Source organism: Hemisphaericaspora subhashii (genome assembly GCF_019202705.1).
Source record: "Hemisphaericaspora subhashii strain CBS 10753 chromosome Unknown scaffold19, whole genome shotgun sequence".
Classification (NCBI taxonomy): Eukaryota; Fungi; Ascomycota; class Pichiomycetes; order Serinales; family Debaryomycetaceae; genus Hemisphaericaspora; species Hemisphaericaspora subhashii.
Genome location: NW_026057433.1, coordinates 15,081 through 39,936, shown reverse-complemented (window position 1 = coordinate 39,936; position 24,856 = coordinate 15,081). Strand labels below are relative to the sequence as shown.

The following is a 24,856-nucleotide window of genomic DNA, read 5'->3' as shown; positions in this document are numbered from 1 at the left end:
AGCACCATCAGGTGTGTAATCAGCATCATTAAGAATGATTCGACCAATGGAAATGTAGATTGTAACATCACCCGTTCTTTCAATATGAAGAGGATCACCATTTTCTACATTTCAAAAGGCTATGCCCTTCAAATTAGTCACGTGTACACGTCGGGTGATTAAATATTTTTCCGAAAATTTTCCCTAGAAGTCAAAATTTTCCTCCCTTGAAAAGTTTTTTTTACAAAGCAGCATAACACCGTTTTATGTTAAGGAAGTAGGTGATTCTATCTGTTTTAAGTTATACTCATTTGTATTTCATAACTAATTCCAATTGAATGAATTGAGCAAGTCCTTGTTTGAAAAGTGGTTATATAGTTAAGTCTAGATGACTATGGCATCAGCTTGACTTGAGTGACAGCTGTTAACAATGTTATCGCTATATGGACATTTCTTCCATAATTTCTTAATGCCTACCATATACCCTGACAAATAGTTTACCATAGTTATTCCATCTAGCCCAAAAATAAGCTACAACAATCCTCCTAATTTATTAATGAAGTTATGAACTGGATTGTCTAATTTTGTCTCGAAGCTTTGCATCTCGTGAGTAAAAGCACCAACACTTTCAGACTTGAATATCGTCTTAACTAAGTCAACAAGAATTTCCTCCATAATTTCTTCGAGATTAAGGAACGGGTATTTGCGAAGGTAATCCCAGATCTCACTGAGTTCCAACTCAGTTTGCTTCGTTGCAATTTTCCCCTTAGGCATCTTCTGCTCCTGAAGAATTAATGCTAGATCATCACACAAATTACCTGCATAAATTTCTGGGTTAGGGGCAAGACTTCTACTAATCCTACCATCTCCAGTTTCCTTGTCCAAGACGAAATCCTTAATTCCCCGATAGTGATCAAAGAACTTGCTTAGACCAACAGCCCATTTCAACACTGTCCTACCGTCATCAACATCTAAATCACCGAACTCGTTTCTCAACTAGGTCTTTCAAGTATGTGGTCCATTGATTGGCCAACCATTTTGAAATCTCTGATGATTGGTTGAGCTAGGGGACAGGTTGGCCGGAAACAGTTCGTGTTGGGTGATACTGCGAACGAGGATCTGAAGGGGTATTGTCATCATGATCCAGAGTGACAGGACTAGGGGAATCAATAGGTGACTGGATGCGAAGGGTCAGGATCTGTACGAATCCGTTGTTAATAATAATAGAATTTCCCATCTGTCCATGAAGCGCGCAGATGTTAAGACGCTGGGGAACCTTCAATGTCCACTGTCTATGCCTGAGATTCGGGAGCAATTGAAAGAGATAACTTGAGGAACCATTGTTTAAATTCTATAATATTCGCGAACTCGAACTGGCCTCTGCGGATTTGTTTGACAATGTGGTGTCTCTTGTCAGTAGCTGCGTGATAAAAAGCGAAACGGAAGCAATACGAATCAAAACGTTGGTAGTATAAGGGAGGTGAGATGGCAGTTAATGTATGCCTAGGTTGATCGTTGCAAGAAAACGGTGGAAGTTGGTAGTATGTGGATTGAGTGAAACTAGCTTTTACGTAAACAGTCCATCAACCTGGATGTGATGTCAACTCCATGACAATTTCAGACCAATCCTTGTCGTTAGCATAATCAGGTCTGAACCCGGTCTTGTCTACGTTGTAGCTGAATCTTGTAGTGTTCACAATGATATTGATTTTCTTATTCCACGAATTCCTTGGCAAAAAATTTGCAGCCCAATTGGAGGAACCTTGAATATGTTTGACTTCAATGTGGAAAGGAAATAACTTAGTAATCCAACGACGTTGATTCGGAGATAAATCATTCTTTTCAAGGATACCAAGTAAGTTGAAATGTTCAGTTCTAACCAACACCCTGCCTGAAAAATAAAACCGAAATTTCAAAACTGCTGCAACTAACCCATAGGGTTCCTTATCTCCAGTTGGTCAATTAAGCTGAGAACCATGAAATTTGAGAGACCTATACTTCCCTTACAACCAAAATTCATCATGTAACTGTTCAAAGTGAAAAGCGGAAATAATTTCAACTTTATGATTTTCCAAATAAAAACGTGATCCTTCGAGAACTTTGTTTTCGGGTATATCAACGAGGAAAAATCTAGTTTCTTGGAAGTTAGGATGAACCATGTAAGTTAGGATTGTTAGCAATACGGTAGCATGAATCGTTTTGAATGGCAACACTCTGGTTGGGTTACTCGATTATGTGGCTTCCTTGGTGAGTGGTGGTATTTTTCCCGTTGGGCCCCTTTAATTGTTTGCTTTTCCTAATTAAGGAGTAGCTGCTCTCAAATAACTCAGGAAGTGTCCATTCAGCGGTTTTAGCATGTGCTATTGGTAAAGTATATTTGATGATTGCCAATTGACGAAGGTTTTCATCTTTTTCGGTAATCTGAATGGTATTTTGATCATCGATAATTATCTTTCCATGGGTTTCGAAGTGGTGTGTAATATATGATTCTAACTTGTCTTATTTAGGGTAGATAAGGCGCGCAAGATCCATTGGGAGAATAGGAAGAATTTCCACTAAGATTTTATTGCACTCGATTGGCACAATGTGAATTGCTTGGTGTACCAAAGTTTCTAATTCGGTCTCCCATTTTTGGTGAAGAAGATAACTTAATCTAGCCTTGGTATCCATTTCCATTTGCAGAGAGATTTTATCCTGATGATCAACTTCTCCAATATCTAAGAGTTCCTGTTTGACCTTTTCAATGGTTGAGATTAATCCCATTAAGTTCCTTTCACATACTTCTGGAGTCATGATTAAGAAATGGTCTCTTATCGCTTCCAGCTATTTGAATCGATGTTGAATTTGTTTTCATTCGTGGTGTGAATGAAAAATTGATTGTCCACCATTTGAAGGTGAAGAGCATTCAATTTAACATCAGTAGGATGTAAATAAAGACCAGGGACCTTTGTATTGACTGACTCATACTCGTCACAGTTGTCGCAATAATCAACAAGAACTGGAATTAAACTCATAGCATCATCAACTCCCTTTTTGAATTCACTGGCTTTGCTATCTGAAAATTTTGGGACACCTTTAAATGCTTGATCAATTTGAGTATCAATAAACTTATGATTTTTCCATAAGTTTCCGAGTTACGTCTATTACATGATTCGAACTGTTCTTGGTTAGGATAGGATACATTAGCTGTCAGACCTTTTCCGATGTTGCTTCGAAAGTTAAAGTCAGTCTGTTGGAATCAGAAAACATTCAATTAAAATTTTATTGGACTATGATAGGTGCCCAGATCATAGCCAGATATAGTGCTAAGTACTTTCCAGACAAGTTGAACCAAAATGTATCCTGGGGGGCTGCGTATAGCTCCTATCGTTTAACCAGAGTTCGATGGATGGCCGGAAAGGCTTTAGGCGAGCTCTGTCTGATGGATGGGAGGTATTTGTTGCATCTAACACAGTTCCTTCTATTGACAGATTTGGAACACCTGAATTGAATAGTAAAGTTTCCTGGATCCATGAAGTCCTTCTTGATGCCTTTCACTTCCTGTAGAAATTGAGATAAATTTCAAGTATTCTTGCACCAAAACAATTTGAAATGGAGGATATCGTGCTCGGTTGTTAGTTAGTGAAAATCGAGCTAGGCGACTTTTATGGGCAAATGTCAAAGCTATTCCTTGGTGAAAAGCATATTGTACGCCTAAAGCCTACTAGTCGCTTTTCTAGGCACTAAGTAAATGGTTCAATGGCAAACGTTGTATAGTGTTATCATGAAGAGGGTAATGAGTTTGTTTTAGGATTGCCCATCAATGCTTGTTATGGAAATAGATTTCTTATGATCTTTACATATCCCTCTATTTTCTTCTGCACAAGAACATAGAGGGAAATTGAATATTAAAAGAATCTTTCTACGACGGGTACAAATACACCCCGTGGGAACAATTGTGGTCGATCCTTAGAAAGGCTCATTAGCCTCATAAATATAGAAAATAAAATAAATGTATTATAAAATAAATTTGGTAATTTTAAATAAGTAGATTTATCTTATTTACTGTATTGATACATTATTTCATTGGTGCAAAACAAAGCTTAGAACCTTTTCTTGTATTTTAGTTTAAAGCTTGTTTTACTATTTATCCTCTGCATAAGCTACTTCTATCCCATCTCTGTATCTCTGTTTGACATATTTGTTCTTCACCACAGGTTCACCTTTTAACGAAAAACAATATCTATGTCTCCAAGGAATTTTAGGTCGCAAAATTTGGTCGCAAAATTTTTGGTTCCAGAATTTTTCTTTGCATGAGGCTGACCGCTGACCGTTTTATTCAGAATAAAAAATAAAAAATAAACTTTAATCATCCTCTCTTTTGTTAGGGAAGAAAGGATCTAAAAATTTTGATGATTTTATTTTCCTTTCCTTACTTTTAATTCTTTTTATTTCATGTCATTAGTTCCTTAAGTAACTCATATACTAGAGAAAGACTACCATTCCTTACAAGTAGCATTAGAATAGAACAGCTTTAGATAAAGCTATTTATAAGTTCATTCCATACTAAATTAATCACCAAAATAATAGCGATGGTGATGGCAACTAATAATTCAGTCGTGCACTCAAACAATTACGACCAACCACCAGATTCAGTACGACACAATTCTGTATATCCCAAAGCTATCCAAAATCAAAAACCATTATGGATTGAAAATGATAGCATCCAACACCAACATCACATCACACTTGTTTCTCAAGACGAGGAACCCCAGAATTTGGCACACAGTTGGCATTATCCAATCGCAGCTCACACAAAAGGAAGTAATACGGTTCAGAATGATAATGATATGCCCAATTCCCAACCAAATAATATATTGCAGCCGCCTAAGCTTTCACCTCTTGGGACTCAATCCCAACCTATATCACGTAGAGGAAGTATGGATAATATGGAAACCAATTTTCATAAATTTACAAAGGGATATTTGATCCCAGCTGCAAAATGGGCATATCTGCCTATTTCAAAGATCAATAAATCTAAACTGAAAAAGCCAGATGCTGAAGGCAAGAATGAATACACAATTGAATACTCAGCTTTCCGACCAGTAAAAAATCTTCCTGTAATAGCTTCAAAACGTGATCTTCTAGTTCATTTTCGTCGAATAGTAGAAGATGAAACAGGAGAAGCATTCGATTTTCCAGAAAATTATTTTAGTGATCGTGATTTCCATAATTTGATAACACAAATCATCTACAATATCGAAGTTGAATCCCTCTCGCCGCAAAGAATTGCATTAGGTTCTTCTGGGAGTTATTTCATATTTAACAAACGAACAGATGGGACTATTTATAAAGCCGGAGTATTCAAACCGAAGGATGAAGAACCATATGGCCCCCTACTGCCCAAATGGAGTAAATGGGCTCATCGAACCTTCTTCCCCTGTTGTTTTGGAAGATCATGTTTGATTCCTAATTTGGGATATATCAGTGAAGCAGGTGCATGTGTATTAGATCGACAATTGTGTTCATATATTGTCCCCCGAACTGATATTATCGAATTAAGATCACCGAGCTTCTTTTATTCGTATTGGGATAAGAATAGTGATGTGACTAAATTGCCACCTAAGATTGGGTCATTTCAGGTTTTTCTTGAAGGATATACCACGGCTGATGTATGGCTTCGACATAATCCCATCCCATCCGACCCGATTGAGATTAATCATTTGAAAAAATCCAGTGATGTACAAGTAGGTATTGACACTGACAACTATGACTTCAGATGGTCACTTGAATCAATGAGCCAATTTCAACAAGAGGTTGAAAAATTGGTGATTTTGGATTATATCATGAGAAATACCGATCGTGGGTTAGATAATTGGATGATCAAATTAACATGGAAACAAATATCACATAGTGCTCAATATAAAGTAATGAGACCCATAATCAAAATCGGGGCAATTGATTCCGGATTGGCATTTCCTTGGAAACATCCAGATGAATGGAGATCATTCCCGTTTGGATGGTTATTTTTGCCATATTCGATAATTGGACAGCCGTTTAGTATGAAAACTAGAAATCATTATTTACCACTATTGACATCTAAGACATGGTGGGAAGAGACCGTTGCGAACTTGAAACAAGTATTTATTAAAGATCAGGATTTTAAGGAAAGAATGTGGTTGAAGCAATTGGCAGTCTTGAAAGGGCAAGCATTCAATGTAGTTGAGATTTTGAAGTTGGGATATGCTGGTCCGTTGGAATTGGCGAGAAGAGAGAACTTGTTGGTATTTGATGATGTTATGTATATGCCCGAGAATATTGGCTGTGAAGAATTATTTAGAATGCAGACATCGATGTATGAAGGAGATATCTCCAAGAGCTATGACATAAATAGTCCATTGCTACCACCTTCGACTGTTCATACGTATCTTGCGACTTCTAAGGTTAATAATTATTTACGAATCGTTGACACTGACAGAGATGGAAATGATGCAGTTGCTAATGAATCGGGTTATGAGCATATAATCAGAGACGTGCGTACTGGAGATCGTGCACCTGGAAGCAAACGAGTAATTATAGAAAGATTAGTTAAAGAAACTAGTAAGCCACCTGTATTTACTTGGTGTTAGGACGTAGTCTTAGAAGTATTTAGCTCCTCGTAAAATGCTATATATAAACTATCAAATCATTTTCTAATTACTTTTTGTTTAAATACTTTTGTTTGAATATTTCAGGATATTCATCAGAAGAATGTTGTTTGAAATCATCTTGATTAAGTACAAACATCTTTCTTTCCTCCTTGATTCTAAATTGTACCATTTTCAATAATGAATAGATCACTGATAAGACTGGAGTTGGAACATTATTTTCCCTAGCGATTCTCATTGGATTCCCTAAAATAATTTCCAATTCCATTAATTGACCTTTTCTCATATCAACACACATTGAAGGAGAATAAAATAATCCATCACCAATATGAACGAATTTTTCCATCATACTTGCATCACATTCAACTCCAACAGATCTGGCAATTGCCACAACTTCAAGCATAGCCGGTCTGATCAATTCATCATTAGCACCACAGATTTGCAATCTACCTACATCGAGGTTGACCAATGCGGTTATGGTATTAAATACTGAATTATAGATTAATTTTTCCCATCTAGTTTTTTGAACATCTTTATCTTCTTCGATTTTATTTAATCCGTTGGGGTTTTGATAAACTGACATGAATTCGTCGATTTTGGATTGGGATAATGGATGACGCTGGGATTCTGGTTTGAAATCACCTAAGAAAACATGATCTATACCTTTGTTATCGACATGACCTTCATAATAAGTTGAACCAATTCTTGAAACTCCACTAAGAAGAATATTGTTAGGGAATGCCTTGTGCATAGGTTCTTCAATAGCTAAACCGTTTTGTAATAATATGATGACGACTTTATCATTGACAACTGCTGGTTTAATAATATTTTCTACAGTGACTGAACCATCTGGAATGTTCTTGGTTGTTAATAAAATGTAATCAAATGGACCAAATCTTTCTTGAGCATCTTCAACTGATCTGGCAATATTATGAGGTTTCCAATTTTCTAATTTGCCATAAGTACATGAAGTAATGGAATATCCCTTGTTGGAGATTAAATCATAATCTGATCTAACTACTAAGGTGACTTCTGATTTATCATTGGTAGTTAATGAAAGTGCGGAAATAGTACCGACTCCTCCGGAACCGATAATTAATACTTTTGGTTTGGACATAATGGTCATGGGTGTAAAGTGTAAAGACAAACGTATGGATTTCTATCTAGTAAAGAATAGTATAGGTTTGAAGTTACAAGAAGGTTGCAAAGGGAACTCTTGGGGGAAGGGGTCTGGGGTTTTATAAATCTTTTAATTAAGCGATGGAAAATTTTAGTGTCGAACGGAAATTCCCAAATCGGGAAGACAGTGAGGAGAGTTGTTCCCAGCCAAATTTAGTAGGCAAACGCGACCTATCATAAGCGATAGTACTGTAGAAAAATTGGCACTACCAAATGTATCTCTCAATTAGGAAAGAGCCGAACCGCAAATCTTAGCGGTTCAGATACGGATTGTATTCCATATCAGGTTGTACTACGGATGCCATAGAAACGACATGGAAGTGTCAGAATTTGTATTTGAGCAAACCCTTTTAAAAATGTACAAGAAAGAAGGATGAATTTACTCAATTGTCTATTACTTTTAATATTATTCTCAATACTATCCATGTTATATAACATCTACATCCATCTCGACGAACTCTCCTGGGCCATCGTAATCGTAAAACTGTCTGGCTTGAATAATCTTCAATTCAAAATACTTCATAGTTTCAGCATCATTTATCTTCCCCACTAACTCTTCAGTATCCTCGAGATTCTCGTGGCCAATACCATTGGCAACGCCATTGCCATTCATGATCTTTGGATGGTCATTTTTAGCAGCCTGTAATGCTAGCTTGTGGGTTAATTTCAATGTCCTGTGCATAATTGTCAAAACTTGTTTGACTGCCTTAAGTAAATCCATATTACATTTAACTAACTTATCTAACAATAGGGCCGAGAATAAATCACCTACTCCGGTGAAATATGAATGTATCAATGGGACCTTTACCATTTTGAGTTGTTTGGTATTCATGTTTGAGATTATGCAATAAATATCTTCTTTATCATTGAATAATTTCCCATTAATCGAAGTAATTACCACATATGGGATCTTATAATCTTTATGTAATTGATTAATAGCAGTTATAATATCAGATTTGGTATCAATAGGATATCCCACCAATAATTCCAATTCAAATTGATTCGGAGTGATTATATCCACAAGATTATTCTTTAAGATTGATTGATATTGGGCAATACATGATTTATCGACATACATATAATTATCATCTCCCATAACTGGATCCAATAAATATATCAAATTAGGATTTCTTTGTTTAAATTGAATAATATGTTGATTTATAATCTGAATTAGATTTGCGTTTGGAATATATCCAGTTATGATTGCTTGATATGAAATCCCTAATTTAAGTAACTGAGTGAAAATCGATTCTAATTCTTCCGGAGCTAATGTTGAACCGGAAAAGGATCCATAACCAGTATGGTTTGAGAAGTTGACTGTATTTACAGTATCGACTTCCCATCCTTGGGTTTGCAATGGGAAGACAGCAGCTCGTCCACCGACATAGCCGTGAACAACGTGAGATTGGATGGATAGCACCGATTTCATGGTTCTCATTCAGAAGTACTAGCTGAGTCTATAACTAAAATCTATATGGAGTATTAGTCTCCCAAGGAGAGTGTAGTAATTTATAACTTGGAGAAATCAATTTCCAATATTTAAAAAGAGTCACCAAATTTTTTTTTTTCTACTTTGACTTTTTTTTTTTACGGTCAATTTCTTTTTTTTGGCCCGTTAGTGATTACGAAAGTCCGTTTGCCGCAAATTATTAATTTTAGTTTCGAAATTTGCCCAGCATTTTTTGCAGTAATTAAAGTACAAAGATTATCCTCATATGTTTCTTATGAGGTAACTCACAAGTTCCCAAACTGTTGAGTCCATACAAATTACAGAGTAGTCGAATCTGAGCTTAGAAATCGAAACAGATTTTGCAAGGCTCGTAACCAGAAGATGTGTCGATCTGATCGGGTTGGTAGCACACCAAATGATATGAGGGAGATTATAGGTAATTATGAAAGATCTTCTAGGAAAAAGTATCTCGAAATTCTACTGCCCTCTTTCCATTGTATGCTGGTCGTTCTGCAACCCAATCAAACCAAAAAAATATCAAAAAAAAATCAAGTTGGCACTGGTAGAACAAACCTCTAATCCCGGTATAGAAGAATCTGGGTTTTCGGAAACGTTTAAGAATGTAAAACAGCAAACGGGAACCATATCAGAGAACACTATCATAGAACAGTCGTCAGTGGTGACAGACATTTCGTCACCATTGTTTTACAAATGCTACTTTCTTTATTTCCAAGTTTCAGACTCTGATCAAGCCACGCACAACCAAAATCTAGATTAAAAAGAAACTTGAAGCATACGTTAGTTAAGCCACCCCTTTGATTCAATTAGTTGGGAAAAGAAAAGGGACGAGATCCAACACACTCAAGAAACTTTCCATATGAATCTTGCATTAGCTTGGTCGGTAGAAGGCACACATCATGGGAAGCTCCCTGAATTAAAACTCGTGTGTTGAAGAATTATTTTTTCGGAACAACTAATTAACGAGGGAAAGAAATATGTATAGGTCAGGAATAGCCGAGAAAATAGTTTTGGTGCGGGGGAGGGGCAAAAAAATTGAAAGCATCCACCTTCAAATTGTCTGTTAAAAATCAGTGGTTCCTGAGTTCTCTATGCTATTGTTACACAATCCTATTAAGCAAGACTTATAAAGTTTTGCTAAGAAATTCAGGCTGTGTAAGCCGTTTTCTAACTTCAAACTAGAGAAGGTCTGTCTGTCCGGCTCTATTGAACTTGATAACAAATCTAAAATCATTAGGTACATTAAACGTCCCTGAAAAATTCGAAAGGATATTCTTCGGGCTCGCGAGTAGTCCGGAGCATTTTCAATTGTGTGGAGAGTGGACCTTGTGTGGCTTCCACTCTGAAGTCTGAAGAAAGGCGGACTGTCGTCACTTATCTTTGACAAAGTGAAGGACCCTTCTGGCCTCGGGCTCTGATTTCTCCCAAGTATTATCAAATGAAACCTTGCAGTGTTGCGATTTGATTTCCTCATGAATCTGTTCTACAAAGAAAAGATAACCCATTCTCCTGGTCTTGTAGGAACTTTGTTAACCATGCAAAACAGTTTATTATAATTAGCCCTCTCCTAGACATACTGCAGCAGAAAGCTTGGTGTAGACATCTCCGAACCCCTACTCGAGCACCATTCCTTGGCCCTTAAAGGTCACTAATGCAGATATAAGGTTGTTGGCGATAGTGCTTTTTGTATTTAAAGTATATCTTTTCTGTTTGTTCTATTTCTGTAGTTAGTATGTATAAGAAGTCAGTAAACAGATATGTAAAAAAAGATATTCGGAACCGTCGAAAATTTGCTATGCATGGCTTGCTATTCCTGGATTCAATAAAAGTAATTCTTCCGTTAATAGTTGTCGTTCCTATTCCGATTCTAATGATTCTGGCTTTCAATGTAGTGTTTAAATAATTATATAGTTTTTCCTTAATATTATAAGAGAAAAAAAGGCAGCAGCTGCCAAAGCTTTTCGACCAAACTGCACCTATTTCTTAGTAAGTTTATTCAGTGCAACACGCTGATGGAAAGTACTTTCAAATTCGCCGTCATCAAGGCGACGATGCCAGCCAGTCTTCAAACTTTAAGCTATTGGACATGCTTGTTTGGGTGTATTAAGATTGCATCAAACATTATGATTTTGTCGATGGGAGGAAATCACACCAAGAAAAAGTTTCGCAACGTTGCCAAGTATCTGTTCTCATTTCGAAGATCTAGGGCTAGTAACATCAGGCTCTGGATTAGTTCAGCTGAAGACATAGAGAAAAGCTTACGCGGTTTTATTGGTATTCCCTCGAGACCCGGGAGCTTTAGGAGCAGCCTTCACTAACCTGGTATGTGCAAAGAGGGGTTCTTCCTTATCCTTTGTCTCTTGAAAGTGGAGACTTTTAGGGCGCCCAAAAAAGGAGTCAGCATATTTAGTCTGGTCGACATTTATATTGATCCTAGAGTTCTAGAAATAATTCATGTAGAATTTAGAGCGAACTAATTTATCCCGGAGTTTGTTTTTGAAACATTAACTCTTTTTTAACTCAAAAAAATATCATTAAACAATGAAATTTCTGTTCCTATTTTCAAAGACAATAAGATAGCAATAATGTGTATTTGATAATAATTTTCTAATTAGTATTATTTGACACATAACTTCTTTATGCAAGAGGAGTAGGTTTCTGTCTCCCCCACGCACCCCCACGCATTTGTCAGCTATAACCGAAGAACAGATATTAATTTACTTTCAAAATCGATTACTAAGCCCAATACAACATTGTGTCATCAATTCATTAATCATAGAATATTCAAATATGTAGTGGTGGTGTGGGGATGAGTTAACATATCAACAGATGCGGGATTTTGGACACAAAGATTCCTATTGTTTTTGAGGTTAGTGGGTTATGGATCTTATCATTTTGACAATAAACTAGACTCCAACTTCGCAATTGAAACCGAACCAAATTAAGGAGATAAGAAGCTTTTTTTTCTGCTAGACTGCACGTTACTTTTACATGATAAAATAATCTCTGGGGTAAGTCCTTTTCCGGTCAAATAATATTTGTTTTAACATAATAGGCATCCTATTCACTACGTACACGAACAAAGAAAGTTATATTCACATTTCAAATAAGCCTAGGAAACCAGGTGAGTATTAGGGGTGAGGGATAAACAATCAGAAAATGAACTATATTGGGGTGAGGGCAGAACAAACTCAGACAATGACTCCTATTAATAAATCGTTAGCCGTGTCTAATCAATGACACCAGCCGTAGCAATGTTAGGACCCCTAACTCGATCTACCAAAAGCACGGGAAAATAACGGAATTATGGAAAATTAACCAGATTACGGACGTACCTGGGAAATTACCTATCGTCCTAACTTGGCTCAACATACCCAAAATCCAGCAGCGAATCACCCTAAAAGGGTCCGAAAATTCGCTGCGGGTCTCGAACTGGCGAGAGAAGGTGTCGCCGCAAAGTAGTTGTAGAGTAGTGATACTTAGCCATTAGGAATTCTCCGTGGTACCTACCAGGGGAAAAAAAGAATAAAAAAATATTCTTTCATCGCATTAGCCGGATTAAAAAATAATGATTTGTGCAGCAATAAAAATTTAAATCTGAAGAAAAAAAAAATGCCAAACGAAATATGGCTTATGGTGGGGGCTTAAATTTGATAAAACAAAACTCCGAATAGCATAATCAAAGTGACAATGCAATAATTATCAATTAGCTACGGCGATTTGTTGAATTAAGCTCTATTATGGAAATGTTCGTATTTATTCAGATTTTGTGGGGATGTCGTTGAAGTTCTCAAATGAATTTCCCACTATAAAAGGGTTGCGAATTCACTTCTTCAAGTTTCTTGTTTTTTTGCAATCTCTTTATCTTCATCACAATTCAAATATAATCAACAATGACTGACTGTCTCAGATCTGTACACACCGTTGAATCGGTTGCTGTTGCTAAAGAGCACAATAAACATATTGTCCAACCACCTAAGTTCACTTGGCCAGTCATTAGAAAGTATGTCATTACTAGATTTTCTTCCCTTTGGGTTGGAAGAGAAGAACTTTCTCAATATTCCTGGAACCAAATCCTCAACCCTTTCCAACCATTAGTCCATGTCAACCGCCACCAATGGAACTTCTTCATGCTTGGTTTCTTAGCTTGGACTTGGGATGCTTTAGATTACTTCACTACTTCCTTGAACCTTACGAACATCGCTGAAGATTTAAATGTTAGTATTAAGGATGCGTCCTGGGGTATGACTTTGGTTTTGATGTTGAGAACTGGTGGTGCTATTATCTTTGGTGCCATTGGTGACTTTAAGGGAAGACGATGGCCATATATGATTAATTTGGGATTTTTGATTGTCATTCAAATTGGTACTGGTTTCGTCAAGACATATGCAGCCTTCTTAGGTACAAGAGCCGCTTTCGGTATTGCAATGGGTGGTATTTATGGTATTTGTGCCGCTGAAGCCCTTTCTGATGCTCCAACCACTGCTAGAGGTGTTCTTTCTGGTATTTTCCAAGAAGGTTATGCTTTAGGTTTCTTATTGGCTACTATTTTCCAACGTGCTCTTGTCGATACTACTAAAGAAGGCTGGAGATCTATGTTCTGGTTCAGTGCTGGGCCACCTGTTCTTTTAATCATTTGGAGATTCTTCACCCCAGAAACTAACTCTTATCAACGTCAACAAGAACGATTTGAAGCTGGTGCGGCCGCAAAGGATTCAAATATCAAGGAATTCAAAAGTCAAGCTGTCCATGCTTTAAAGAGCTATTGGTTAATCATCATCTACTTAATCTTCATGATGTCCGGTTTCAACTTCTCATCTCATGGTTCTCAAGATTTGTATACTACTTTAATGCAAAAGCAATACGGTTTCGGTGAAGACAGAACTACGGTTGTTAACGTCTGTGCCAACTTGGGTGCTTTAGCTGGTGGTATTATTGTTGGTCACTTGTCAAGTTTCATTGGTAGAAGAACTGCTATTATTGCTGCTAACCTCTTTACCGCTGCCTTCATTTATCCGTGGGCTTTCAGACCAATGTGGGTAACCGCTTTCTTTATGCAATTCGGTATTCAAGGTGCCTGGGGTGTTGTTCCTACTCATCTTACAGAATTGTCCCCCCCTCAGTTCAAAGCTTTCGTTACTGGTGTCTCATATCAATTGGGTAACTTAGTTTCTTCTGCTTCTTCAACTATTGAAGCTACTATTGGTGAACGTTTCCCTATCAATGCCGAAGAAGGTATTTATGACTATGGTAAGACTATGGCTATCTTCTGTGGTGCCGTTCTTGCATACTTGACCATTGTTGTCTTACTTGGTCCAGAAAACAGAAACGCAGAGTTAGGTGTTGAAAGAGAAGATGTTTACGCCGTCAATGATTCTGATGAAGGTGCTTTGGTTACTCCAGAAATTGACGAAAAGAAAAACAACGACGTCGTAACCATTGAAAAGGTTTAAAAAGGTAGATCATATGGATTAAGTGGATTCCTCTTTTTTTATATTATTCTTTTAATTATCAGTTTATAGTGTATTTATTGTGTCTCTATTATTAAATTAATTTTGTGTCATTCGGTAACGTAGTGGAAAATAATCCCTCCACTCAAAGTAATTTTTGGATGTGGTCCATTTGTATTTCATTAAAAGAATTTAGTATTGGCGGTGGCCATGGACAGCTGGTTGATCCTCTTGGATCTTTGCTGAGTCACTGTGATTCAACTCGCGTCATGCAGTTTACCATTGGATTTAAATTATTCAAAATTACGCCGATCTTGTGCCCTATTACCGACATCGGAATATACCTTCCAGATCAAAATTTCTAAGCGCTATTGTGACGAAAAAAACACTAGTATTTAGGTGTCCGTTGATTAGCCACTTTTTCATGTCCACGGAAAGTGTTCATTATTTTCCGAGGTTATTTTTTTGTTTGGCGGGGGCGACTGAAACTCCGAAAGCGGCTCATAAAATCGTACGGCAAAAACAATCAGAACTTCAATTCATCAACAGATTATAAAGTCATCACAGTACATTGTGATAATTGGATTGATATAGTACTGCCAGGTTCTTGGTTTGGATTATCTCTTGTTTCGGATTATCTGACTTTCTTCTTGAGATGTTTTCCTGTTGGTAAAAGATGTCAACATTCAACATCGATTTTCATCACTGAACATTTCACCCCTTCGTGTTCTACATGTTGAACATTAGGAGACCTGCTACAAGCGGAACTATGTACTCTGATGGAAGAACCGACGCCTTTTTGGTTTCTTGACATTTTAACTGGCTTAAATTTTCCTTCCAATCAGCGCACCAAAAACATCATACATAAACTCTAAAAGAAGTCAGGGCGCCGTTGTTGAGATGCCCAATAACGGACTTCTGGTTCCGTAAGTAACAGTTGTTTCCAAGACCCAAATCGTTGTAAACTCCAAAGACCATAAACTAACATAATATAACTATTGAAAAGCTTGAACTCTCGCGGCAAACGCTTCGCATTATACAAAATATTTGTAAGTTCCAAATCAAACGAACACTGGACCAAGTCACAGACTAACCGGCAGCTCATAGCATCCGCCTGATAATTGAATGTTCAACTGACTCCCTAACAGGGTGAAACAACAACCAGACTATCTTTCGTAAGAAAGAGTCGTCGTAGCCGTTGCAAAATACGTTTTGTACAATTACCTAATATGGAACAACCAAAGATAAGAAACCAGCTGAGGGGATACATGACTAATCTTATTTATTATGGTTTTACCTACTCTTTGGTAACTAATTAGAGAGTTATCTTACTTGTGAAATTGAAAGTTTTATTTACGAAATGTTGATATGATATTACTATACAAGCGGTAAGTACAAAATTCCCTCTCGGTTTGAATTTTGAAACGCCACAAACAGATCGCTTAGGAGTTTGTTCCTGTGGGAAGTATTTATATGTGATATAAATTTGCATTGAAATGAATAGTGGATGACCCTTCGAAAAATAAAGATATTATTGAAGAACAAAGTTAGTTTGAAGCTTCCATATATGTTCTTTCATTGTCTAAGTATTGTCCTTGACAACTTATTATAAGACTAGTATTAGGATTAGCTTTTGTGCTACACTTCAATTTTGTGAAGGAAGGTGCAAACATTTTTGAAGATAAGTTAATGGAGTTTGATACTAATCGGGTTAACGTTGCAGATCTACTTTTCTTGATTGAAGATCGCTTGGTTGAAACGAATTTTCTATTTAATTTAATAGCTGATTTAGTAGTGTTCAAGGAAACGGCAGATTGTGCAGTCTGCAGACGAAAGAAATTGTAGAACTATTTCTTAATGCCACAAACGAGCATTGGATTGGATATCGGAACAAGTGGGTGATCGTATTAGGAGATTATTCATTGCACGAGCGTCATTCCAAAGTATCCATAACGGAGAAATAGGAATATTCCATGTCATTCCTAGGTTTTCACCTCCAAGACATGTACGTGCATGTTAAACTTTGGTAGTTGGCATGAACACGATTTCCGCGCATAGTGAAATATGCGGTCCCGATATTGAACAACACACCGAAGGCAAGGTTAACGGGTAAGTCCCTTTACTATGGTTATCATAACCGCCTTGACTATAAATTTAAATATTTTAAGTTGGAAATCGATAAGATAGTTAAGCGTGCTGACCGTACTCTGAAGCATTGAGATTTGACATACCAGGAAGTGCCAAGTACAACTTCATACCAGCAGTTCAAGAGGTTACACTCTTAGAGGAATCGTTGAAGAAAACTTTTCAAAGAGTGGTTGGGTGGGCATCATGGGTGCCCCGAAACACATATGAAGATATCTCAGTTGCGGTAAACCGACTAGGTTCCAACGCTGCTAATCCAGATGTGAATGGCTATAACAAGATGGTATATTCTCTTAGGTACCTTAAGGAACATTCCGACGGAAGGCTGGTATACAACAGGCTGGGTAAGTCAAGATTCCAAATCACTGAGTATTCTGATGCAAGTATTGCTCCCACACCTCACAGGAAATCTATCTCCGGGGAGTAATATCAATGAATGGTATGTTGATCAATTGGTGGCCCAAAACTCAACATTTAATTCTGATGAGAGGGAACTCATCGCACTTAGGAGTTGTGAGTTGTTTTTACTATCAACTACTATTTAGCAAATTGGGACAGACCGTTTTCAATATCTTGCAACATACCTCTCAAAAATTATTACCCATCCCTCTTTCTCTCCAAAACAACTCTCATGGTATGGGTCGTTTTTCTCGCAATTGAGCTACACCAGCAATAATGTGGGAAATCGATTCCAAATTCATCTGTTATCCGAATTAAAATGGAAATACGCTCTGGGCGACAGCAAAGTTTGCTTTTCAGGTACATGTGTTAGATTTATGAATTCAGAAACTTATAAAGCCCAAAAAAAAAGCGAAACGAACTTTTTGCAGTAATTGCAGCTAAGGATTACCACATTTAAATAACAATTGAACCTAAAACTCCCAAGAATAGATCATTTAAATATCATAGATGACATGTTTTCTGTAAGCATCAGAATCCTTGGTGCCCTCAGCATCTATAATGATGTTTTAACTTTATGACTTAACCTTGGGAGATCACGAAATATCATTTATGGAGCTAACAAATCTGACTTGAACACCTATTATTATTCAAGCCAGGTCTGCCCTTCTCCCAGACCACAAAAAATCTACAACCTTCACCTTGCAGCCGATTGCTCAACTACTCTTGAACTGGCCAAACATAACTACGTCAACCACCGCTGAATCAACCTCTTTCACCAGAGTTCCAACTCATTTCCTCTTCTGAGCTTCAGAAGCGGCTAACAATCAACATAGCACTTATCTCAAAGGCTTAATTAAGGAGAAATTGGGTGACTTAGACCGAAGCGATGGTAGTACTATCTTAAAGTGGATCGTCGCATTGAACAAATTCTTCGACTACTATCGGAGGATCAAGGAATATGCCTTGTCCCCGGATAAGTTTAGTGAACGTATCAGAAAAATTCTTGCACCCAATTCGAAGACATGTGCTGACTAAGATGATCTCACTATGGCTCATAACAGAAACAAATCAAGATTCTCAACCAAACGTTCACACGCAACCATAACCAATCTAGAACATTTGGCAGCCATAACGGCCATAACCACCTGATTAGGAAAAAAACTATAGTGATAGTTGCGACGACGATTCTTCCGACAATGGCAATCAAGATTTAGCTTACTCAAAGGAATTGGATTTTATTAGTGAGAGTACATCAAATTATGCGTCACCAGTAATTTATGTAGATAAGCCATTTGTTTAGTTTGCGGTCCTGGATATTCTATATCGAATCATTCTCTTATGTCATATGAGCTAGGAAAACCAACTTCAACTTGCCCAGATAAGATCCCAATCAATCGATCATTCTTACAGAAGTTACGACCAAATGCAATAGATCTATTCATTCATCAGCCTGTTGAATTCTCATTTTTTAAGAATGGTATTACTTTTTGATCGTCGAGTTTTTGTCACTTCTTCGACGAATCGACTCATATTAGGAAAGTGAGCTTGGAAATCATGTATTATAACATTTTGACCACAGGTTGCAATTACACCACCATTACAATTTGAAATTCGCTATATTGGTAGTCAACCATCTCTTGATAAAGTTTATAAACTTGTGGATCATTAGTAACAATTATCACCGACGATAGGTCTCACATGTATATAGAACTACTAATACTAATATATGTACTGGAGTTCGACTAAACCAATCACAAAAGCTCCCCTACTAATCGATTTATTATATTTTATTTGTGTAAGCTAAAGATCTGAGAGTAGCGCCCCTTGGTTGCTATAATGAAAGGGCCCTGGGATCACTAATCCTTCAAGACCATCCACCCCTTTTTCCTTTCAACAATCCCAAATGCAACAAAATCTAATTTTCATAGTCTGTATCCTTATAAAGTTTGTTAATATGCATTCCTGGGGTTCCTTATTCATCCTTCAGAAGCTTCACTTTTCTTTAGTATTTAGAACTACTAATAATAATATACGAACCAGGATTTCTATCATCCAATCATAAGCGCACCCTTATCATTTGATTTATCATTTCTATTTATTTAAACTAAAGATCCTAACCAAAATGTTCAAGAATACACCAAAGAATTATTGGAACGATTTAAAAATACTATAAATAATGACCCACCTATTAAAGCACCAAATGAATATTTATTTATCCACCATATTAAATTCAAAGATCTGAGAGTAGCACCCCTTGGTTGCTGCCACTACATTGGTTGCTATAGGGGGGATTGGCTCTTATTTATAGATATTTAAGGAGTGGTTATGAGCTCCTTGTACAATATATTTGGTCATTTAAGAATTTCTACAATTAATTTTCTGGTCATGACTTAATAAGTTAAAAGAACAATTTGTAAGGAGTGGGTTATGTGCTCCTTCCTATCAGGGGAGTTTATAGACCAATTGTAATGGAAACATCCTGTTCTTACACAATTCTACCACAAGAATAAAATATGGGGATTAAATGGACTTCGAAATGGCGAAAGAGAGTAATCGGAAAGTTGTGTTGGACTAGGTTGGTTTATCTGGCGTTATTTTTGAAGACAATTAATCAGAGTTAATAAATACGTGGGGCATGGCAAGTATCTTATTCATTCTGTACCTAAATGAACATCTCATAGAAACTAGAGTATGTGAGCGCTGTTGGATTGTCGGTTCAAGCATTGTTATCATTGGCCCAGATTGGGTGTTGACTGATAGCCTCATTCTCCAAACCAACCTAGAAGTAGCCGATCAAGACACTTCTGACAATTGCATAACCTACACTTGGGGGCTTGCAATTTCTTGCCATTCTGGCACAAGTCTACATCAAACCCTCGAATGTGGCTACCGCCACATCTTCCACTCTTGAGAGCTATGAGCATCTAGTTATTACGAAGATCCGTAACCAGATGGTCATTCAAATAAGGCGTACTCTCGAAGAGTCGAGATAACCTGGGGGGTAGAAAGTGTGGGGTGAGATATGCATATGATAATGACAAGTTCAGACCCAGACTATATGTCATCCTATCTGCATCAAAGTCTAGATCTAGAACTAGCTAAGGATAAGTTTCGTATATCTGTATAGTCACTACTGTTTCATATGCAAGCAATTTCCAAATAGAAATACAAATTTAGGGATAATGTGTGCATTTTGGTCCACACTAAATTTCTCGGAGATATTATTATCAGATAAATAATATTAACGAAGAATATTATTAATTGATAGAAAGTTTGATAGACATGCCGCCTCGCCAGATTATCATACTTACATATACGGATATATCCGATAGCAATATACGCAGCAAAATGTAATAATATGTGTATTTTTCATATTTACGAAAATGTCGCAATTTATTGTATTTTTGCAACCAATTATTTTTTTTAAAGAGAAGAAGCTGGAAGTAATGCCAAATTAAATTTCAAATTATTTTTCATTTCCTATAGAAGAATGATTGATTCGGAATTGAACCCCCATATTTTTTTGAAAATGTTCATGATTAGCATTATTATTTGTTCATGGCAAGAAAGCAATCATCATTCCACGTTCTCGAGGGGACGGGGGGTTGATTCGAAAAAGGAGAACTATGGGCTGAGGCGAGGATTTTAATGGTTGCGAGAAAACTATTGGAAAAAGAAGGTTGGATTATCAAGAGTGAGGCACATTTGCTCATAATGATGTTACATGGTTTGTAGTGCGGTAGTTTAAATGCATGATATTGGATATTGGGCCCCAATATATGTAACTACAGCCGAGGGTATAATCCCTTCTCCATTTAGACAGGGCTTAAACATGTCATGTATGGGATCTTTGTCAACTTTGCCGCCTCCCTAAAAAAACACTTTGAAAATTGTGAAAAATAATTCAAACAAATTTTGGTATTCTCTCACATTCAATTACAAAAGGAAAGTTAGTGTGGGAGATTGAGGGATGGCAGACTTAAGCCATTCTACTTGGACTTTGCGTGCTTGTAGTATTTTTAACCTTTAGGGAAAGCGAAGAAATAGTTTTGCAAAGCTCAAGAGTTTATAGGGATTTTTGTTAAAACTTACATCAGCAGATCTCAATTTTAAGTTTTCTTTTCTTAATTTTTAACCTTATTAAGGTTTTTGCCCAGACCGGTTTCGAGCAAATGGTTGCTTTTTTCTTAGGAAATGCCATCAGAAGAAAGAATTGGCAAGATCTTTAATTCAATCTTACACTATCTCTTCATTTTGCAATTTGAGAGCAAACGTATGAGTGAAGATAGATAGATTAAAAAAGGAGTTAAAAAATAAGTAAGATATCAAGGGATATTTCTAAAAATATTTAATTACGAGATACGAATTTACGAGAAGGTTTTATTATTGAATCTGGAACGAACAATAAGTTGCCGACATTTTTAGCATTATTGTTATTGTTGTAGTAGTAGCGCTGGTGGATTGATAATTTTTCACACACCGCCAAGCAAGTACGCAAGTGTGTAAATGTTTTTCTGATATGCCAATGTCACACTTATAAGATTTTCTTGTGGGTTACAGTATGGGTTGCAGTTTTTTTTTTTCATTTGTATTTTGACGTGTATGCTTGAGGCATGAATTGACAGGAAATGACTTGGGGCTCAATTGTCAATTGGTAAGAAGGTCCAAAGAGAACTTCAACGACAGAAACAATTCTAGTGGGGAAATGGGGTATCGGGGCTGTCTTGACGAACTCATTGTAATCTTGCGTGTGTGTAAGTTGGCTTATCTATTTATAAAGTCACTTTTCAAAACAAAAAGTAACAATCGTCAGTTGCCATCCGATTGTTTTTTATCCAAATTTAGAATAACACAAAACGGTGGAATTACATAATGCGAGGTAACCTAATTAATTAATTAACTATGTGAAAGACGTGTAATGAGGAAAAAAAAAGCATTTCCTTCTATTTTGAAAAATTACCGAAAATTGAACCAAAAAAAAAAGGTTATACTAATAGTACAAAATCAGCACGTGCGATTATCGGTAATTCAATTTAAACTTGAAACTTTGCCACTCAAATGATGACCAAATATTCAATCTTACGATGATCAGATTGAATTAAAGTTAAGTTATTTGACTTATGATTTTAACTTAAAGGTTATAAATAAAAATGTCGTGAGATATTTTATATTCTAGAAGAATCTAAAAAAATTAATACCACTCCCACTTGATTCTTTGTTAGTAGAAATTAATTTTAACTTTTCTCCTCCTTTTGAAAAAAATAAAAAAAAAAAATAATTTAAGATTAAAATATGTTACACAAAGACTTATATGAGGTTAAGAAATAATTTGGTAAGTACACACTTATCATACCACAGCCTTTTTTTTCTTTTATTGTTACATTTTTCCAATGATTAAATTTTATCAATATAAAAATAGATTAAAATTTCCTTCAATTTTATTCTACTTCCTTTTTAAATTTTTCATATTTATACTTTATTAACATTTTTATGGATATAAAACCATTGACAACAACTCCTCATACATCATCATCAACATCCATTACAAAACCATCATTTTCTCCATCTTCACCTTCAACATCAACATCAACATCAACCCCCATTATGACTTCGCCATCAGATACTACTTCCCCTGCTGCTTCTTGCAACACTCCATTATCACTTGATATTGATCCAGATACCTTTAAACCTACTTTACCTCCTAGAAAGAGAGCTAAAACGGATGAAGAAAAGGAACAAAGAAGAGTAGAACGTATATTACGTAATAGACGAGCCGCTCATGCATCACGTGAAAAAAAGAGAAAACATGTTGAATATTTAGAAGCTTATGTTGTACAATTAGAATCCAATTTATCAATATTACAAACAAATTTCGACAATACTGTCAATATTTTAACTGATGATCAAAAGAAGGTAGTTGAACAACAACCAGAATTAATTGATGTTAGTGATTTAAAACAAAAAATTTATGAAAATTTAAGTAATTCAAGACAAAGAAATGGTGGTGGTTGTTCTTCTAAAGATGATACTGAAGATTGTGAAGATGAAGATCATGAAGATGATGAAGAACATGAACAACAACAGCAGCCAACTCCTAAAAAGAGAAAGGTTTCTTCTTCAAAAGTAAAACAAGAAAATAAGAAGTCTACTACTACCAGTTCTACATCAACGTCATCAACAACTACAACCAATTCCACTTCCATTCAAATAAAAAAAGAATATCAAGATTCTATATTCTTAACTAAACCTGAACAAAGTTCTATGAATGACAATGATACACCATTCTACAATTATTTATCACCAATTTCAATCCATTCACCAGATAATTCTCCAATTGATTTAACCTTAAAATCATCCTTACCTTCCTTAATCACATTTGATTCCACAACAACAGTATCCTCATTAAATTCAACTACTGTCCCTACTCCAAAAGATTCATCATCATCATCTACCACTACATCAATCAATTCAACTCCAACAACTTCTGTATACGAATCAGCTAATTCATATGAAATGGGGCAAAATTCAGCAGTAATTTTGTCAACACCATCCTCCTCCTACTACACCCTCACTGTCCAACAGCAACAACAACTGTATATCAGGAACACGACGACACCTAATACAATGAACGAAAAGATAGTTCTCTGCTTGTCCTAAAAGAACAGACTTTAAGATGTATCCCTTTTTTTCAGTTTTTTTAAACTAAAAAGGGGACTTTCAAAGACCGGTATATTAATTCAGATCAAATTGTCTTTTACTATTAAGTCTGAGATAATTTGTTATTTGAATTAATATACTTTAGACTTTGGAGAGTACTTCTTAAATTGTCGTTCCAATTTTTGGGATTTATAGCATTGAAGTAACTGTCTTTTCTCAACAAAGTTTATTGTTTTAGATATCACCCCCCTCGTCCTGTATACACACCCCTATCACACATCCATCCTATTTTGGTCTGCAGCACCAATCATTCCTGAATTTACTGATTCGTTTACGAAGTTTAATATTGATGAATATTTATTAAGTTGTGAGAAGAAAGAACAAGAATTTGGATCTAGTGGTTGTTTTGATTTAGATATTGGAAATCATAATCATCATCATGGAGATTATCAATTGGATATTGATGAGTTCTTATCATTCTAAGAGTATGAAGAAGAAGAAGATTGATTTTATATATGGTTTTTTGTTCATTGGGATTGTGATTTAGATTTTTGCTTATTTGTTTGTTATTATGGAAATATTGGTTTGATTTTTTAATTTATGTTATTGATGGTATATATTTATAGCTACTACTACTACTTGTTATATTCCTTTTGTTTAATACTACTGTACCCTTATCAAAAAGGAATAATTGTTTATTAAAGTGAAAAATTATAAAACTCCTAAAAAAATTCAAAAAAAAAAAACTCCAAAAAAAACGAGCTATGTTTTTTGGTTATCACTCAAACACTTAAAACTGTCAATGTCTAATACTGTTATGACGGTTCTTGACTTGGTTTTAATTCATGATTGGAAGTATTGAATACGAATTTATTTACTAAAAATGAAAGAAATATTGTTGGTTTTGATTTTTTAGATGGTGGTTGGGTCCTAGGTCTGTCTATGAGTTT

General features: G+C 36.0%; 8 protein-coding genes across 8 annotated transcripts; 4 read left to right on the top strand and 4 right to left on the bottom strand. All coding sequences in view use genetic code 12, as the record gives it.

The window, feature by feature from the left end:
• Positions 1-510: 510 nt before the first annotated feature.
• On the bottom strand, positions 511-1,216 carry J8A68_005410 (uncharacterized protein; the record flags this gene model as incomplete). The annotated part of the gene is made up of 2 exons (XM_049409473.1): positions 511-975; positions 1,052-1,216. 2 exons carry the CDS (start codon positions 1,214-1,216, stop codon positions 511-513), a joined length of 630 nt encoding a protein of 209 aa, XP_049261271.1.
• Positions 1,217-1,562: 346 nt separating this feature from the next.
• On the bottom strand, positions 1,563-3,270 carry J8A68_005409 (uncharacterized protein; the record flags this gene model as incomplete). Its single annotated transcript, XM_049409472.1, has 4 exons — positions 1,563-1,854; positions 2,552-2,802; positions 2,865-3,086; positions 3,250-3,270. 4 exons carry the CDS (start codon positions 3,268-3,270, stop codon positions 1,563-1,565), a joined length of 786 nt encoding a protein of 261 aa, XP_049261270.1.
• Positions 3,271-4,550: 1,280 nt separating this feature from the next.
• Positions 4,551-6,587, top strand: J8A68_005408 (1-phosphatidylinositol 4-kinase; the record flags this gene model as incomplete). Its single annotated transcript, XM_049409471.1, has 1 exon — positions 4,551-6,587. One exon carries the CDS (start codon positions 4,551-4,553, stop codon positions 6,585-6,587), a length of 2,037 nt encoding a protein of 678 aa, XP_049261269.1.
• A 67-nt stretch (positions 6,588-6,654) lies between these two features.
• Positions 6,655-7,722, bottom strand: J8A68_005407 (uncharacterized protein; the record flags this gene model as incomplete). Its single annotated transcript, XM_049409470.1, has 1 exon — positions 6,655-7,722. One exon carries the CDS (start codon positions 7,720-7,722, stop codon positions 6,655-6,657), a length of 1,068 nt encoding a protein of 355 aa, XP_049261268.1.
• Positions 7,723-8,211: 489 nt separating this feature from the next.
• Positions 8,212-9,222, bottom strand: BUD16 (putative pyridoxal kinase; the record flags this gene model as incomplete). Its single annotated transcript, XM_049409469.1, has 1 exon — positions 8,212-9,222. One exon carries the CDS (start codon positions 9,220-9,222, stop codon positions 8,212-8,214), a length of 1,011 nt encoding a protein of 336 aa, XP_049261267.1.
• Positions 9,223-13,145: 3,923 nt separating this feature from the next.
• Positions 13,146-14,705, top strand: J8A68_005405 (uncharacterized protein; the record flags this gene model as incomplete). Its single annotated transcript, XM_049409468.1, has 1 exon — positions 13,146-14,705. The coding sequence occupies one exon, from the start codon at positions 13,146-13,148 to the stop codon at positions 14,703-14,705; it is 1,560 nt and encodes a 519-aa protein (XP_049261266.1).
• A 2,032-nt stretch (positions 14,706-16,737) lies between these two features.
• J8A68_005404 (uncharacterized protein) lies at positions 16,738-17,274 on the top strand (the record flags this gene model as incomplete). Its single annotated transcript, XM_049409467.1, has 2 exons — positions 16,738-16,811; positions 16,923-17,274. 2 exons carry the CDS (start codon positions 16,738-16,740, stop codon positions 17,272-17,274), a joined length of 426 nt encoding a protein of 141 aa, XP_049261265.1.
• A 5,465-nt stretch (positions 17,275-22,739) lies between these two features.
• Positions 22,740-23,906, top strand: HAC1 (transcription factor; the record flags this gene model as incomplete). The annotated part of the gene is made up of 1 exon (XM_049409466.1): positions 22,740-23,906. The coding sequence occupies one exon, from the start codon at positions 22,740-22,742 to the stop codon at positions 23,904-23,906; it is 1,167 nt and encodes a 388-aa protein (XP_049261264.1).
• Positions 23,907-24,856: the final 950 nt, after the last annotated feature.